Below are 17,555 nucleotides of genomic sequence, written 5' to 3' on the forward strand. Positions count from 1 at the left end.
CGGCATTCTCCGACCAACCACGGAGCCCGCTATCACCTCTCAAATGCCTACTGATTGGACTACCGATTCCTCCCGTCCTGTCGGAGCTTAACTTTCTGCCGTGCGCCGAACTCAGCGGTGTTGGTGCTCAATGGATCAACACGCGGTGTCAGATGACGCGTGGGCGCTGATGAGCCCCCCCAGACTGTGTCCCTGAGCCCTAAGTCCCAGGCCCTGAGCGCTAAATCCTAGTGGCCGGGAGGGTCACTCTTGCCGTGCAGGGACAAAAGTTGCAAAACATTCAGCCGCCAGATAGACCCGAGACCGCTCCCAAGGTCGAATTAATTTCTAGAGATATTGGAATGGGAAATCAGTTCTACTCATTGTTCTCCCTTGATAACGACTCAACTATTGCTAAGTTGGAAAACTTCAAGCTTTCGGTCATCGGCCAGTCGCCGCCGAGGACTGGATCTCCCTTCCCCGTGTGGCCCGGTTATCCACAGCTACTGGTACGAGAGCAAAGCCCCCCCCCCAATTGGTCTTTCATTCCTTTGATATGTGTGATGAAGACATTCGCGATACTACAACATTCGGGGGATTTGGGCTGCGGGTAGAAACAGGAGAAAAAATATCACTGTCTAGGATTCAGCCGGAGACATGCACCCGAACTTGAAGCGTGTAACATGGAGTTTTATTGCCTACACCTTCGCGCCTAGGATTATTCCTGTCTTTGCGATCCTTGCCGCCAAGGCCATTACGGCGCCGAGAAGAATCGATGATCCTGCAAACATTTGAGCACCCAGATAGCTTCCATCCTGTCTTCTGATCAGGGCACCGCAAATTGCCGGACCGGTAAGATTTGCAAAGCTAACAAAACCGAGTATCATTCCCACCCGAGTTCCCGTCCTGCTTGGGTGAGGTGTCATAGTAGTCGCGACTGCTGGGAGAAGAGCTTGGAGCGAAGCTGCAAGGAATCCATACACAACGGTAAAGGCAAACAACCCGCCGATAAAGTGTATACCTGCCCAGCAATATACAAGCAAGCTTGATGCAAAACTCGACAGTATTAGAGCGTTTAGAGGACCCGTCCACTTATCTGCGATGATCGATGGCGCGATTCGTCCGACCACGCCGACGCCGTTGAGAACCATCAACAGATAAATTGGTTCCGCATATTGAAGCTGATCCCGGGCAAAGGTACCCATGTAGAAAAATGCAAAATAAAGTCCCCAGAAATTGAAAAACATGCTCAAAGAAAAGAAAATAAATGGCATCTCAGCAAATGCAGATGTATCTATCCAGGCGCCGCTTTTCCGGGGTGGTATGCGTGGCTTGAACCATATCAAGCACGGGATGTATGTTCCGAGCATAATGAATCCCATAGCTCTCAAAGCCCATGGAAATCCAACGCCATCCTTGAAGATCAGCCAGTTGATCAAGACCGGATAGACAAGTCCGCCAACCGCACCACCGGCAGCCGCTAGTCCAACGCTGAAGGCTCGCTTCTTTTTGAAGTACTGGGAGAGAACTGCCAACGCCGGGCAAAATGCCATCCCGTTGCCAATTCCGAGACAAATAGCTTGCGCGAGGAAGATTTGCCAGTATTTTGTCGTCAACGATGTCATAAAAATCCCCAACACTTGAAGCAAAACACCGGAGGCAAATATGACTCGGAAGTATCCGCCATCAGTAAGACGCCCCGCGAAAACACCGATGAAAAAAAGAAGAAAGACCTGTACGCTCCCAATCCATGATGCTGCCGATTCTGACAGGTTGAGTGTCTGGGTGTAGTACTGCTGGAAGATGCCGTAGCCATTGGCGACGCCCCAGGTATTGAAAAATACGATGTGCATCAGAGCAACTTGCACCCACGCTATGAGGCCTCCATCGGGGATTTGGTCTGGTTGAGCGGATGCGTGTTCTAGGTCACTCTTCTCGTTGTCTAGTTGTTGGTCGAGCTTTCGATTCAGCCGCATCGCCGGTATAAAGAATTGAACACCGGCTCAAGTTCTAGGGAGCGAAACTTCGGAGCAAATATCGATCGATTGGTTTGTTGAAAGGACTAACTCCAGCGGTTCGAGAAGAAGGGCTTCTCTAGGGCAACGGATTCGTGGAAGCTTGAAAATGAGTCAAAATATAGGTCACTTGGGTGGGTTGCATCAAAACCTTTGAAAATTCCCGTATAGTTTCCGCAATTGCCGCAATTGCCCTCAGCCTCGACTTCCCTCTCACGCATGGAAAATCCATTACCTCGGTTCCAGGATACTTGAATTCTCCGTACATTCCATTTCTATGTTTCTCCAATCGAGTTCATTAAGGTGCAAAAAAAGACTCATTCTTCTCGAACATCCCCCGTTCGAAAGGTGTTTATTTGTCTCTGAGAGTATTACTAGGAATCCCGGGATACCCCCCGAATCCAGATTGAGATTGACTGTAAGATACGTCGGATACCGTGCAAAGGTTCCCCTTCAATGGGTCTTCTTAAATGTCTTTCTGGAAGGAGTCGTTGTCTTATCCCGGGCCTTCGTATGTAACAAAATGTCATGCGACAGGTCGGGCAGCTTCCTTCAAACCGGCTCAGCCAAACATCAATACAAGGAATATGGAAACTGTGCGAACAGCAAAGCTCTCGATAAACGGACGCACTTTGCAACGACTCTAGGCATATCTGACAGGTAGCTGAGGAATCGTCCAAAGCCAGGCCTCGGGGAAGTCAGTGGCATCCATTATAGTATGATGGCGATAGTATGAAACTCACTATTGTCGGCCACTGCGGGGCTAATAGTTCGCTTCTGACTGATCTGACTGATATCATCCTGACATATTGGGCCGTTGGGACGTGTGAATAGTATTTCATAGATATCATAGCCTTCCATGGCCACTGGTGCATTAAAGTTTTGAGTCACGGTATGCACTAAATATACTGAAAAGTGAAGGAGTTTCCGATGAAGGGCCCGGGTAAAGGTCTCCATGTAAGAACTTGAAAGTCCTTAGTAGGAATGTGACTAATATTATGCCACCCCGGCCGCTGCAGGCTTTAAAATACAGTAGACACGACGGTATTCTCGTCAATACAAGATTTCAGAACAAATCTGCATTCATTAAACCCCCCAGTATTTTTATTTCCGGGCCTTGGCCCCGTCACGCGTTTGGAAAACATAAAAGCAGATGAAGCTGAAGACTGGTGTGATGATCCAATAATTAGATCTTAGCTTTTGATTTCTTTGAGCTGCTTTATCAACCTATATATATTCATTCTCACGTTTCTATTTTACTCGGAACCTTGGAAAACTCCACTTCATTTTTAAAAGTCTGGTTGCTTGGCCATATCCTTATCTTGAGAAAGAGGAGAGCCACAGTGCAATTAATCGATGCAGCATCAATTTAGCTGGCTTTGCAGCGATTATGGATGCAGTACTAGTCCGTGGCAGATTTCTACTAATATCGGGGTGATTAGGCATCTCGGACACTTTAGACAAATCGGAGTCTCCGATGACAACTTTGAAAGTCTCCAGAGACAACTGACTACCTCTCCGGCTTACGAGATCCAGCGCAGTATTATTCCCGAATTCGGGGCTCTGAATGTTCACTTTTCTTTCTTCTTCAATCATTCCGGTCAGAACGGTCAGGTTTCCATGATGCCCACCACAAAGCGGCTACCCTCGGTCAACAAATTGCGGTGCACTCAGTAAGCCCTGGATGCTTCGCTTCCATGTGTCATCCAGCGAGGCTAGGGTCTCTGACCTCGACTAGATTTGGTGGTAGTTCTCTGGCAATTGCAACCAGCGCCGCATATCAAGAATCTCGCAGACACTTTCACCTCTATTCTATCTCAGGCTATTTCATTCGGCCAGCAAAGACCGATCGAAAGCTTTTCTGCTACGTCGAGTACGTTAGACAGAGCAAAAGCTTTGAGACAAAAGAGACTCGCCTCTCACAGGAATATGAAGATGTAATTTCCAAGATTTGTCTGGTCGCTTTAGCTGACTTCCATGTAATGGAACCCAAGTCCATGGTGTGCTTGCTGCCCCCAAAAAACCCCTCTCAAATATCTTGCTCGGATAACGACCACTATCACTATATAGAGAGATTTATCGAAATGCAACCGCACTCCCGCGGTACCGCCCCAGTAGATTCACGAATTCATGAGCAAGAGAGCCCCGCAACATTTTCTTCAAAGTCGATCCATACAGAAAGGTTTCGAGCTCGTGATCATCTTCAAAATGAAGCAAAGCAAATATCTGCTCTTTCATTCTATATGGATAAAGGTCTCGCATACATTCCTGCCTTGAATATTGGGTATCATCCATCCGAAGCGAGCGCTTGTGCAAGCTTAGACTTTTCCCTCCGCTTCTTTGAACATGAACTTGATCTTGAGGAATGGGATTACCCAGAACAGAGTAGTTTTGTCGAAAATCATGCAAGAGTTTATAGCAAGGGGCGCGTGTGGGATTCGAATGGTCGGCTTTTGGCAAGCATGACTCAACAAACTATACTTCGCCCGAATTCAAGGACAAAGGCTCGGTTATAGATCCATCAATTTTTAAACGAAAGTTTGATTCCTGGGCCTCTTTTATAGGGAGATTTAGAACACAAACACATGGATAACCTAAGCCGAGTACCTGTTCCAACATAGTAGAGGTAGGAGCTTACCATTTACGACGATCATTCGCAAAGAAGGGGCCATTTTGTTTGCAATAATCTTCAATCTATCATGTCATCCATGTTTAAAAACGCTAAAGCTTGCGTAATCGGCCCGATGGATCAATCAAAGCCAGTCACGGAGGCAAACAGGGCTCCGCTGCCTCCGCTGCCAAGCAAAGTCGGACCGGCCTGCCAAGCCTCCAGAATCGATGCTGCCTTGTGTCGCGAGTGGCACAAATAGGGCCCCTGTAACATTTCTGTGTCCCAGTAAGCAGACTAAAGGTATCAGTTAGAAGAATAAAAACGATGAATTGCCCCTCCCGCACCGACAACACCTGGTTACACGATGACTGGAACCAGAACCCGCCCCGTTTCGCGCCGGACCTGACGACTCGCCAAGACCTCATCGGAATTTCAAACGCTCGTGAGAATCAATCAGATGAGAATGGATTGGAGCTGCTAGGAAGTAGCTCGAATTGTGCACATCGACCGTCTCTAGGCAAATCCAATGCGCGCGATCACCCACTTACGCGGAGCGAGGCGTCCCTGACAAAGTCAGGTATGAACGGGACATCCCCTTCTCCTCTGTTCATCGACTTACTTACTGAAATATCCAATAGGACGCCTCGCTTCTAGAAAGGGCCCAATTGAATTGGTCTCTGAGAAAATATCTCCAAAAAACAACAACTTTATCTCATCCCAACGCGTCAAGGACTGGGGACTGTGGCTGCTCTCGGTTATTTGCATGTCAATTCTCATCTCCCGCATTGGTCGCAGCAAGCATAAATTTTCAGCCCAGCCACTGCTCGTCGAGAACTCGTCTATCGAAAGATCTTTTGTCGAGCCGGAGAAGCGATCGCGATGCGCATCTGGAGGAGTCGGCGGCGATACATATGATATGCCACTGCACGTTGCCGCTCTCTTCATCATTTTCTTCGTGTCGGGATTTGGCTGTGCATTTCCGATCCTTGCAACACGCTTTCCCCGACTGCATGTACCCGCCTCTTTCCTCTTCTTTGTGAGTCATTTCGGAACGGGCGTTCTGATCGCCACAGCTTTCGTACATCTTCTCCCAACTGCCTTCACCTCCCTTGGAGACCCATGCCTGTCAGACTTTTGGACAAAGGACTACCCGGCAATGCCGGGGGCAATTGCACTGGGCGGAATCTTTCTTGTCACGGTTATCGAGATGGTTTTCAGTCCAGCTAGACATGTCTGCCGGGGAGGAAATCGAACCCCCAAAGCCGATCTTGACACAACACGCTCGGGCCAGAAAGAGAGTTCCTCTCCAACCGCAAATAATACCCTCTACGCTAATATTCCAAGACCAACTTCTTCCCAGCCGATGGGGCTAGACGCTGGATCCCATTTGCGGGACATGGGTCCGCTTGTCGGAAGATCAGCGAGTATCAGCAGGGCCATCAATCGAATGGGCGAAGGCAATGAAGAAATCGTTCGAGTCGCATCGGCCCCCAATATCCAAACTCATCATGAGAAGGATAATGGAACCATTCACACCGACCTTGAGCGTGAAGACGACTCATACACCCTATCGCCAGAACAGAAGCAGAAAAAAGAGACGATGCAAGTTTATCTCCTTGAGATGGGTATTCTCTTCCACAGTGTTTTCATTGGCATGTCCCTCAGTGTTTCTGTTGGTAAGGAGTTTGTGGTCTTATTAATTGCCATTGTCTTTCATCGTAAGTTCATCTTCATGTGGTGTTTAAGTGCCCTCTGTCGCCTAACGAAATGAGACAGAAACGTTCGAAGGTCTGGCATTGGGCTCGCGAATCGCCTCTTTGCCTTGGAGGAAGGACCAACTTCAGCCGTGGATCATGTCCCTTGCTTATGGCTGCACGTACGTTGCGCTTCATCTTGCCCCATCAAATATTCTTCGTAAATTGACCTGTCTGCAGAACCCCCATCGGACAAGCTATCGGCCTTGCCACTCACACCCTATACAGTCCCGACTCGGAGGTCGGCCTGCTGGTTGTTGGTTGCATGAATGCTATGTCGTCTGGACTTTTGATTTTTGCCTCCCTGGTCGAGCTCATGTCTGAAGATTTTCTCAGTGATGAGAGCTGGCGTGTCCTTCGCGGGAGAAAGCGAGTGTATGCCTGCATTCTGGTCTTCCTGGGTGCCTTCTGCATGAGCATTGTCGGAGCTTGGGCCTAGCAAAGCATGGATTGCATGTCGGTGTATGTATAGTCGTATCACTCAGGATCTGGCTGTACCGGGATTGGTGAGTAATTCCCGGTTCGTGACTCCCTGGTATCGGTTATGTCTTTATCCGGGTAAGCAACTGTCTCGCGCGCAATCTCTCTAGGGCTGTGTTCGCGATATGTGAACTTTGGCGTTTGCTACTTCGGAATTCGAATCGGCATCGGGCTTTAGATATCCATGGATGACGCCATGACTGGGAGTTCCTAGTATATTTCCATAGCCTAACAAGGAATGACAAAACATGGCCATATCTGAATCCGGTCCTCTGGAAAAGTTTCCGTTGCGAACAGACCCGGTCACCTAATATAAACCCCGATATTCAAAAATGAGGGGATTATGTGACTCACTCATGATTCGCATCTAAGCCAATCCCGGTTGAACGTTCCAGTGTCAGCGAGAAATCTACTCCAATGTGGAGTGCAGCAGATCACCAATCAGCGGGATGTGGTTTCCGAGCCTCCAAATGGTGTCACCCCCGCGTCACCCCACGTACTACAAACCCCGCGTCTTAGAGAAATATAACTTCTCTCGGTCCGTCGCGCTTATCTTGCTTCAAACACCCTTCAAAAAATAAAACGAATTCCTTGGATCTCTCCTCTCAGCCTTCGCGACATCCATCATGATTTCCGGTATCGCACACATCAATCTCACGGTAACGCCCGGCACGCTGGCGCAAGCAGAGGAATTCTATGTGAAGACTCTTGGCTTGACATCGGCACCTGTGCCTGAGCTCCAGATTGGCACAATATGCTGGTAAGTGACACCAAGTCTCCCGCTCTCCTAAACCTCACCAAAGCTCTGGCTGATTGGCATGATGCCCCGCAGGTTCAACATCGGCTCCAGCGGACAGCAGATTCACATCACCGACCACAACGCCGCGGATCCGAAATCAACCCGGCATCCATGCTTCAAGGTTAACAGCCGTGAGGAGCTGGAGGCGCTCAAGAAATCCATTTATGATCACCATGTCCGGGGAGGGCCGGCAGCTCCGCTGACGGCCGATAAACCTGGAGAGGTGGATTCTGGTCAGTCATTCCCTCCCCCCCCGAAAGCACCGGGTCTGTATTTTGACTGAATTACTTTTTACTTGCAGGTACAAAGGGAAAGGAGTATCCCACTCGTTTTTTTCGCGCGGGATTATGCAGGAAACCGGCTAGAGTTTTCGATGTAAAGGTGGAATAGACCCTATACTATAATAGTGGAGATTAGTAGGTATAGAATGTACTAGCGTTATTTCCTTTTCGTGATCTTTGTACAATTGGAATCCTCTTAATGTTTAAAGCAACCCTGAGTAGCCGCTTGTCGCTCCAATCTTAATATTCTCGTGCTGGCGTGCGGGGATGCGGGGCTTGCCGAGCGAGCAGCGATGCAATGCAAATGCAGTCCAGGGGTGCAAGGGACCGAGGACCTTGAGGCCTAGATCTATATAGATCTAGTCAATCCGGCTTCAATATGCCGATTTCAAATCTTTTCTCGCGATATCAGCTGGATTAAAATAACTCATACTCATCTCTTTGATTTGATCGCAGGTTGGTCGCACTTAGGGAACCGAGGCTTCATGATGACTCCACCACGCACCCCTCATCAGCGTCCCCCTGTTTTCGGTTAGAGTGACGAATAAAACAGACGTAAGTACTCCGTATGGTCGGTCTCTTCTGCTCAGGACTTATTCCGCCTCCGAGGCCCCGATGGTTTTGTGCATTCGGATAGGCTACGCCCCGCTCTCCACATGAAGCGGACCTCCCCTTCACTTGGCGGGGAAAGCCTTCAAATAGCCTGCTGTCGATCCTAGAACAACCTCCTCCTTCTTTCATCATTCGAGCTGAAATTCTCGACATTTTCTTACACTCTCATCTGCGATATATTAGTATCAACCTTTCAATATGGTTGAGATCCCCAAGAAGCAAAAGGCCGTGGTCTTCGACCAACCGGGAAAGGTCTCGACAAAGGTCGTGGAGATTGACGTCCCTGAGCCTGGTGCGGGTGAAGTTCTTATCAACTTGTCCGTATATCCTTCATTCACTACTGGTGACTGGTCGAGAATTAACCCAATTGCAGGACACACTCCGGCGTATGTCATTCTGACTATGGCATCATGACCAACACTGTAGGTCTTCCTCTCGTGATAGAATGTGTCCAGCTCTGATCTACGACAGTGGAGCATGCTCCCTTTCCCCACTCAGCCCGGTCAGGTTGGTGGCCATGAGGGTGTAGGGAAGATCGTCAAGCTTGGCGAAGGCGCCGAAAGCTCTGGCTTGAAGGTTGGCGATCGCGTCGGTATCAAATGGGTCTCCAGTGCATGTGGCAACTGCCGTAAGCAACTTCTTCTTTCACACCGGATATGCCTTACCTGCTAACGAAATCCCCCAGAGCCCTGCCAGGTTGGCTTCGATGGACTCTGCTTCAACCAGAAGGTCTCGGGGTACTATACCCCTGGCACGTTCCAACAATACGCACTTGGGCCCGCCAACTATGTGACTCCAATCCCCGATGATTTGGATTCCGCCCAGGCAGCTCCCATGCTGTGCGCTGGTGTCACAGTATACGCAGCTCTAAAGCGCAGCAATGCGAAGCCTGGCCAGTTCGTCATCATTTCCGGGGCCGGCGGTGGTCTGGGGCATATCGCTGTGCAACTCGCCAGCAAGGGCATGGGACTGCGTGTAATTGGCATTGATCACGGCAGCAAGGCCGAGCTCGTGAAAGCATCCGGGGCCGAGCATTTCGTCGACATCACCCAGTTCCCTACCGATGATGACGGAGCTGCCCTCCAGAAACACGTCCAATCCCTAACCGATGGATTGGGTGCCCATGCTGCTGTCGTTTGTACAGCTGCGAATGCCGCTTATGCTCAAGCTCTGCCACTGCTCCGATTCAACGGTACCCTGGTCTGCGTGGGTATCCCCGAGCATGAGCCTAAGGCTATCGCGACGGCTTTCCCGTCGTCGTTCATCAATAAACACTACACCATCACGGGCTCGGCGGTCGGGAATCGCACTGAGGCAATTGAGACGCTGAAATTTGCTGCTCGGGGAATTATCAAGGCTCACTATCGGGTCGAGAAGATGGATGCTTTGACCTCTGTTTTCCAGGAGATGGCGGAGGGCAAATTGCAGGGCCGTGTCGTTCTAGACCTCTCAGGCTGATAACACTCGACAGCAATTAAGGCACTCTCGTATTGGTATGTGTATACATTGATGAATTAAATAAAGCGATATTACTAGTATCATACATTTGTTTCGACTCAATTAAACTGATTCGTAGACCGCCATTGCTGTAAGGGATGACCGGGAGGAGCAAAAAATGAAGAGACTTGCCCATTGGATTCGGTGCATAACAGACGCAAAAAAGAAAAGTCATCCTTATGAAGAAAGATAAGGAAAAAGTGAAAATTCTCCAAAAAGTTGACCGACGCAGGGGTCGAACCTGCAATCTCTTGATTCGTAGTCAAGCGCCTTGCCATTGGGCCAGCCGGCCTGGTGTATATATTGGAGCTCCACTTATGCCGCTATCAGCCAAGGGATACGATATTCTATGATTCTTCCACATCACTTAGTCAAATGGCCACTAGCATAATATCTACTCCTTTTAAGGATCAATTTACTAGTCTAGATACCCCTCAAAATATTATCGGGACATATTTGACTAGCTGGGATAGTCTGGAACAAGTTGAAACTTGACTCGGACTCAAATCCTAGTCCCAGTTATTGCTGGATATATATACTTGGTCTCCACTGGGTTCATGGTGCTCAGTCTCCCTGATATGAGTTGGATTGGATTTTTAAAATTCCAGACTTCAAATTTATTTTTTTAACCGAATTTACAGTTCAAACCAACAAATCAGTTCAGAGGATTCTAAGTTTTATTTTCTATAAGCACTACGGGCATTGCCGCCAGATGAGAGCAGTTGAAGCATGACCGACCTTTCTACCATGGCAACCACTATTCCGAAGCCGCGGCACTTCGTAACTTCGCCATGTCCAAAAAAAATTGATGAGGAAGCCCTTTTGATGCAAATATTATCAAGGAAAGCGTAATGTTACCCTAAACTACCTTCCGGCTGTACCAAGGTTTTGATATAGAAAATGCATGCCTGACTCGGATATTCTGATCTCAGCCAACCTCCGGCGCGAGGGTTGATTATTTCCATGAATAATGCATAAACTAACCAGAAGAATGTGAGAGCCACCAAGTAACCACGGATTATGATTGAAAAGAATATTACGTTGATAAAAATACGACGAAAGGAATGGGCGATTATTACCTTGATCTAGCTTCCATTCAAACCGACGACAATGGCCTATACACAGCATGAAATGAAGTGTGAATCGGCGAGAAGAAATAGTAGTTCCGTTCCATTAATACCTCTCAATGTAGAAATTTAACATCCACAACCAACCATCCTTCCTGGAAAACACTTGCATAAAACATGAGCCCAACCCAACATCTCCGAATTTAAACCACCAACCCTCCACTAAACACAGGCCACCCGATCAAATTCACATCCCCACCCGGAAGAAAAAGCCTTAGCAGCAGACTCCACCAAAAAAGAAGCCACTTGTCCGCAAAGCTCCCAAAGAAGCCAGAATCTACACAGCTAGCCCGCTCGGGCAAGTAAAAAAAGCGGACAATGCTGTATTAATTTCCACACACACCCGAAAAGCTCGGACCAGCCCGAGGCTTTTAGACCACCAAAAAGGGAAAAGTTCACCACAAAATAATTATTGTATGGCCCCATACTAAGTGGAAATAAAAAAATATAGAAGCGGGCAAGAGTGGAACGAGAAGTGAGCAGTGCAATTTTCTAGAGTAGTATGTAGTATATTTTGACACATTCTGCAGCAATTAGGATTTCGAGAGCAAGGAGAGGCCCAAACTCAGATGGAGAATTCAACACACCCAGTATTCCCTGAATTGAAATTCAAATGCTGTCACTTTTTGAAATTCTTGGTAGAGTCCGCGCAATTGCCGAGTCCGTGTTCCCCGCCGACTCCACAATCGCACTACACACCGTGACACATAGAAATCTTGCTGTAGAATTATCAACCACCTATACCCTTAATGATGGCTATATTATGATACTCCATCAAAATAATATGTTATAGTCTCTTCATTTTTATGTTCAAGACTTGCTCTCGCTGGTATTCCATAATCTATCCGAATTTCCCCTGTGTTTGATATTCCCGTAGTTGATTAGAACCAAGTTGATCGCACATTATGACGCATGCGGTGCCATTGTCCCAGATGACGAGAAGAATGATGATAGTCAGATGTAAATGCATGGTGTTTATTTGCAGTAGACGCGACTGGATTTATTGGAAAATGAGTGTTCACAGGGCCGAGATGCCCCCAGAATATGGTAAGGGTAACAGGATTTCCGTCGAGAGACTTAGGTTAAATAACTAGCCAAAAAAATATAGAATATGTCCTCGTAGAACCGACAGGGATTGTTATTTTCAAGTTGGCATAACCGTACACTTTAAAGCTTGCGCACTCGCTAGAAGCTAACGACTCGATTCTTTCTCCAACACTCCGATCTATCATAGGGAACTTACCAAGAAATAAAGAGAAGATGACATTTTCGAGGCTAATTTTTAACTTGCATTTTATCTCATTTTGAATTCATTCGATTATCGAGTCTTGTCTCTTCCGTGATATGAATTTCCAATAGAAAAGAAATTGAAAAATCGTGCGGGAAACAAAACCAACCAGATAATCAATAGACCCACCCACCCACTCACCCATAAACAAGGCCAGCTCTCCGCACCGTAGAGAAATTAAATGCGCTACTTTACTGACTTTCATCACATAATAATCAACTCGTCCAATTTAAAACCAAATGTTATTATTTTCACAGGCCGTGCAGTAAAGTGGGGATCCAAGCCCAAAACGCGGTGAAGTTTCCACGGTTCGAGCACTCAAATCGGGCTACTGTCACCCATGTAGCGGCGAGAGTGACACGACCCAAGCGCGTGCCGGACCATGGGCGCGGGGGGCCCCAGCCCGGCGCGCTGGAATTTTAGGAGGGCTTATGACGCCATGCTACACCTGACACCCTTGTCTTGAATTTTGTATAGTGGTCATTATGCTGTGTTTGCGGGGTTGGGGTTGGCTCCCAGAGTAGAGCACGATGTGAATGAGCCGGTTTTTGATGATTGTGGCGATGCGGATAGGGAAAATGGTTTAGAATGCAAATTGAAGCATAGACTCGGAGGAAGACTCATGCTATAGTTAGAAAGTCTACTATGTATAGTGGTAAGCTGGGCAATGCGATGATAAGACGAGTTGAGATCGATCAGATTAGATGGATGATGATTGCAGGCTAGAACCTGGGGTAGCCACACTAATAAGGTAAAGCAATGATAGTGGAATTCTGGAAAAGAGAGAAACAAGCATTTGGAGTCTCGCTGTGGGTCAAACAAACGATGCAGGGGGTATTTGATTGGAATGAATGCGATGGCCGCCCAAGAATGACAATGACAGAGTATCAGAAATCCACACAATGATAGTGATGCAAGAAGAAATGAAGAGCAGAAGTAAGTGGAAAAAGGCAAAGAATCAATCAACGAGTCCGTTTCGAGTTGCCCCCCCGAACCCCCCACTGCTGGCCGTTTTTGTCCAGATCCAGAGGCAATCTCAGCACCAGCCGACTGAGCCTTTCGAACCAAAGCTCCCAACCGAAGAAGGAACGCCTTAGGCGCACGATTCACCTCCATTCGCTGCCGAATAGGCTGCAGCTGGTTTATGAACTGATACAGATCAGACGGGGCGAGACTTTCCAGCGCATCAATGACGAAAAGCTCCTCATCAGAATTGATATCCGAATCCTCCGACCCGATCAGCAAATGGTACAAATTCCGCTGATCCTCATCCTCGCCGTGAAAAGACGAGCGGCCCCAATTATTTCCATCCAGAGGATCCTTATTGCGAGCCGTCACCGCTTCAAGAATCGAAACAAGTGCTTTCGCAGCACCCTCCGAACCATGCGGCGAGCGCAGCGCAATATTCATCCGAACATGCTGCACCAATTTACGCAACTGCGCAACTACCTCGTCCACCTCTACCATACTGCTACCAGGACTCCCGGGATCCGTCGGCCGCTCGCCCGTCGCGCAGTATCGGTCGAAATCGCGCAGGAGGCGCCGGCAATGTTCTTGGATTTTGTCAAAGTAGATCGATGCACAGGCTTGGGCGGGCTGGGCTTTACAGAGGTCGATGAATAGGCCGTCGTTCAGCATGGCTAGGCGGAAGATTGTTGCCTCCACATCCCCCTGTACGACGCACTGCTCGGCGGTGCGCGCGTGTGTCGTTTTCTCAACGAGATCTTGGCGAAAACTCTCTGTTAGAATGTTCGAGTTGAAGGCTGAGAGTATGTCTCGGAGTTTCTCTGCGCGTGTCATGCCGGTTCGTCTGCCGTCGCCGTCAATTCGCATATACTGCCAATCCAAACGGCCTGTGACGGCTTCCAGTTGGCCTTCTAGGAGATCCTCAATGCGTGCCCCGACCTGTGGTCGACCGTCGGGAGACAGAGCTACACCTTCGTCGGAGGGCGGTTGCGGATTGGAGGGGAAACAACCGTGGAGTTGGTCAAGAACCCACTACATATGGAGCTGGATTAGCATTGCTTTCAGTAGCCTATCCACTGAAGTCTCTGCCGCAGTCTTCTTTTTCCCGCCTCTCCATTTTTCTCAGTGTTTGGAACAACTCACAAATATGTGGTGGCAAGCTGCTTCGGGTCTTTCTTGAAAAGCCGAGCAGGTACAAGTGGTAGAATCCTTGCCAACATGAACTCGAGGTCTATCCACAAGCTCAAAGTCATATCCAGTAGATGACGAGCGGGCATTGAGGACGTCGATTTGTTCTCCCAAACCCACCAAGGCGTGAGCCTCGGATTGGGTATCTAGATGGCTGAGGTCATAGGTAATTCCCGAATGGGCCGAGATAGTCGAAATGCCTGCAGCAGCAGACTCATCCTCAGACTCATCTTCTTCTTCGTCACTGCTCTGTTCACTGTCCTCTTCCTCCTCACTCTCCTCTGGCGAAGTATCACCCTTATCCTCACGAAGTCTCTCACCGGAAGGGTCCGCCCGCCCCGCGCGGGCGGACCTAGAGTCCCGCGCTGGCATCTGGCCGATAGAGAGGCGGTGGAATTGCCTTGTTGGGGGAGGCATGATAGAGAGAAATAAAAGGGAGGGGGGGAAGGGAGGGTGAAATATACACAGGAGAGCTCGAGTGGATTTGGATTCACGAGAGTTCTTCCGACCCAAGGACGGAAGCGGGTACCCTGAACCATGGATCGGGCTTCCCTGGCGCCCGCTTTAAATAATTTGCTGCTGCTGGTCCTGCTTGTCCTGCTCTTTGGTCCACTGACATCTGCTCTGTAAAGTAAAGCAGTGCAAAGCAATGCTGACTGGTGATCTTCGTCATTTGCATCCACCACTGGGACACTAAGCGTAAAATAGTTACCCTGTGTCTGCGCCTGTGCCTGCGCCTGCGCCGACGCGGTGACTAGGTTCACTTGCAGACGGGGCTTCCGAGAGAGGAGAACGAACGGAGTGAGTATGTAAAAAAAATAGAGAGAGAAGAGGGGGGAGGAAGAAAAGAAAGGGGAAAAAATTTAAAAAAAAGAGGGTTGGAGAGCTCACGGATCGAATAAGATCGGTGGAAAAATAATTAGATCAGGAAAAACAATAGAAAAAAAACAAGAAAAAGAAATGGCAATAGAAAATAAATGGAAATAAATGGAAATGGCAAATAAACTGGTCCGGTAACTTATCAGGTCAATCGATAGAGAAAAAAATCATGTCCACTTCCGTTCGGCGCAGTCAACTGAAAGATCCAACGGCGCGTAAGGATAGGATTCTAGGGGTGGCAAGGGGAAAGCAAATTAGGGTGTGCACAGGAATTGAAGGGATGAGGTCTCGACAAGGCCGAACCGTTTAATTAGGTCCCTCAATCCAATGACACTAGACACTAATCCGCAGCATGCGCGCACAGACGTCGTGTGGAATGGAAAACAAATCTGGGGTTCATGCGAGTAGCTCTCCTTCCGACAGGTTGATCTTGATCTCGGTTCTCCTAACCCTCTTTAGTGGCGGCAGGGGAGGAGGACGGAGAAAAGAAAAGAAAAAAAGTTGAACCGGGATACTGCCCGAGCGAGTGCATAGTTAGTTGTTGGGTGAGCCACTCTCCGGGATCACGCGAGATATCTGCCCAATAGAGCTTCCATCATTGGGAATGACTGGTTCTACTTGACCCTGCGCAGGGCTAGATGCATGCCGCAGGTTGGTAGACGCCGTTGGCGAATCTGCTGGGGACAAGGGCCAGGGTCAGGGCCCGGGCTCGGAAATAAAGGGAAAGTGGATGGGTCCCCCGTCGATTGAGATGCACAAAGCATGAGAGCGAGCTGTGTTGACATCAACATGGCATCAGTGTCAACTTCGACCTGGGCTTAGCTCCTTATCTGTGCTAGCTTGGCCTGTGTTGTGCTGTGCTGTGCTATGCTGCGCCAGAAAGACATGTCTTGGTTGGATGATCTGCCAGCCCGCTTGGGGCACAGGCTGCTGTGCTGCGATCGTCCAGCCGGGGAACGAATCTCGATCTTCCCTTCGGTCCTAGTGTGAGGCGTCACACCCGCCCGTTCCCCTTTCTCTCATTCCCCCCCCACCCTCTTTCTCGCTTTTTGCTTCCACCCTGGTGTTAGCTCCTGATAGCCGTGGTCTCGCCGCAGCACATCCTGCCGAAAAAGAACCTAGCTTGTGAGTGGTGGGGAACATATCTCGGATGTGATTTTGTTGCAATGAATCCTTATACATGTCCTGAGTACTCCGTACCCTGTCATGCCAAGGTCGAATCCACACCAACAGGCGAGTCATTAAAGAATGGGGGGGCTACCTTGGCACTGCACTTTGCATACTCGTTTCTTTCCGTGATTTGGAGGGTAGATGCGATGGAGATCTTGCCCTGTTGAGAAGTACGAGTATGTACGCGTGAGCGTGCCTGAAAGCTCAGTCCATCTCGGCACAGCACAGTAAGGCACTCTCAATCTCCAAGGTCATATATACCTATGACAGGCGTTGACTGGGTGAACGATACCAAAAAGAGTAAGCCAGATCCGCCACACGATCAAATCCACCCATTTTTGTTTTCTTCCGAAGAAATTGCCCGTTGGTGATTCAATGAGCCTACCTTGCATATCGCCCCCAGGTCAATTGGCAAAGAACTCACGTTGAGACTGGCAGCGGCACGGGGCACCGGCAACGGCAAGCGAGGTGGGCGTGATAGGCGTTTCTCTCCTGCGCCCGCGAACTGTGTACGATCGATCCGGCATCGGGCAATAGTTCGTATTAATTAGATGTATAGATTCGAGTCTGACGTTTAGGGCAGGTGATTTGGCGAATCTGCGGACGTGCTTTAGTGTTGCTGTGCCGCAAAGCGCAGTGCAGCACATCACAGCACAGCAGGACCCGCTGGGTTGGGCGTTGGGTCTGGAGATGCTGAATACTGCCTGGCCTCCTGCTCTCTTTTTCTTTTTGCTTTTTTTCTTCTTCGACCTTTTGAGTTCCTTCTGGACTAGGAAAGTGATGGAGTAGACTTTTTTCATCGCCCAATCCCATTCAGAGGCTTGCGGGACAGTTGAGGGCGAGATCATCGACGTCTGCGCAAAGACGTTGTGATCGGCGAGCAACTGGCGTCTAATTCAACCTGACTGG

At 48.9% G+C, this 17,555-nt stretch overlaps 5 protein-coding genes across 5 annotated transcripts; 3 read left to right on the plus strand and 2 right to left on the minus strand.

Annotated features, from left to right (window-relative positions):
* Positions 1-677: 677 nt before the first annotated feature.
* Positions 678-1,955, minus strand: N7481_009114 (monocarboxylate permease; the record flags this gene model as incomplete). Its single annotated transcript, XM_057268333.1, has 1 exon — positions 678-1,955. One exon carries the CDS (start codon positions 1,953-1,955, stop codon positions 678-680), a length of 1,278 nt encoding a protein of 425 aa, XP_057119010.1.
* A 2,974-nt stretch (positions 1,956-4,929) lies between these two features.
* On the plus strand, positions 4,930-6,798 carry zrfD (putative plasma membrane zinc ion transporter; the record flags this gene model as incomplete). The annotated part of the gene is made up of 4 exons (XM_057268334.1): positions 4,930-5,182; positions 5,244-6,323; positions 6,382-6,481; positions 6,540-6,798. 4 exons carry the CDS (start codon positions 4,930-4,932, stop codon positions 6,796-6,798), a joined length of 1,692 nt encoding a protein of 563 aa, XP_057119011.1.
* A 667-nt stretch (positions 6,799-7,465) lies between these two features.
* Positions 7,466-7,921, plus strand: N7481_009116 (putative glyoxalase family protein; the record flags this gene model as incomplete). The annotated part of the gene is made up of 2 exons (XM_057268335.1): positions 7,466-7,599; positions 7,672-7,921. 2 exons carry the CDS (start codon positions 7,466-7,468, stop codon positions 7,919-7,921), a joined length of 384 nt encoding a protein of 127 aa, XP_057119012.1.
* An 808-nt stretch (positions 7,922-8,729) lies between these two features.
* Positions 8,730-9,989, plus strand: N7481_009117 (zinc-dependent alcohol dehydrogenase; the record flags this gene model as incomplete). Its single annotated transcript, XM_057268336.1, has 4 exons — positions 8,730-8,848; positions 8,905-8,953; positions 9,003-9,159; positions 9,217-9,989. 4 exons carry the CDS (start codon positions 8,730-8,732, stop codon positions 9,987-9,989), a joined length of 1,098 nt encoding a protein of 365 aa, XP_057119013.1.
* Positions 9,990-13,165: 3,176 nt separating this feature from the next.
* On the minus strand, positions 13,166-15,014 carry N7481_009118 (uncharacterized protein; the record flags this gene model as incomplete). The annotated part of the gene is made up of 3 exons (XM_057268337.1): positions 13,166-13,186; positions 13,446-14,441; positions 14,553-15,014. 3 exons carry the CDS (start codon positions 15,012-15,014, stop codon positions 13,166-13,168), a joined length of 1,479 nt encoding a protein of 492 aa, XP_057119014.1.
* Positions 15,015-17,555: the final 2,541 nt, after the last annotated feature.

The sequence above is a fragment of the Penicillium waksmanii genome (assembly GCF_028829765.1).
Source record: "Penicillium waksmanii strain IBT 27052 chromosome Unknown utg000008l:1.0-5622682.0:1.0-5626561.0, whole genome shotgun sequence".
In the NCBI taxonomy this organism is placed as follows: Eukaryota; Fungi; Ascomycota; class Eurotiomycetes; order Eurotiales; family Aspergillaceae; genus Penicillium; species Penicillium waksmanii.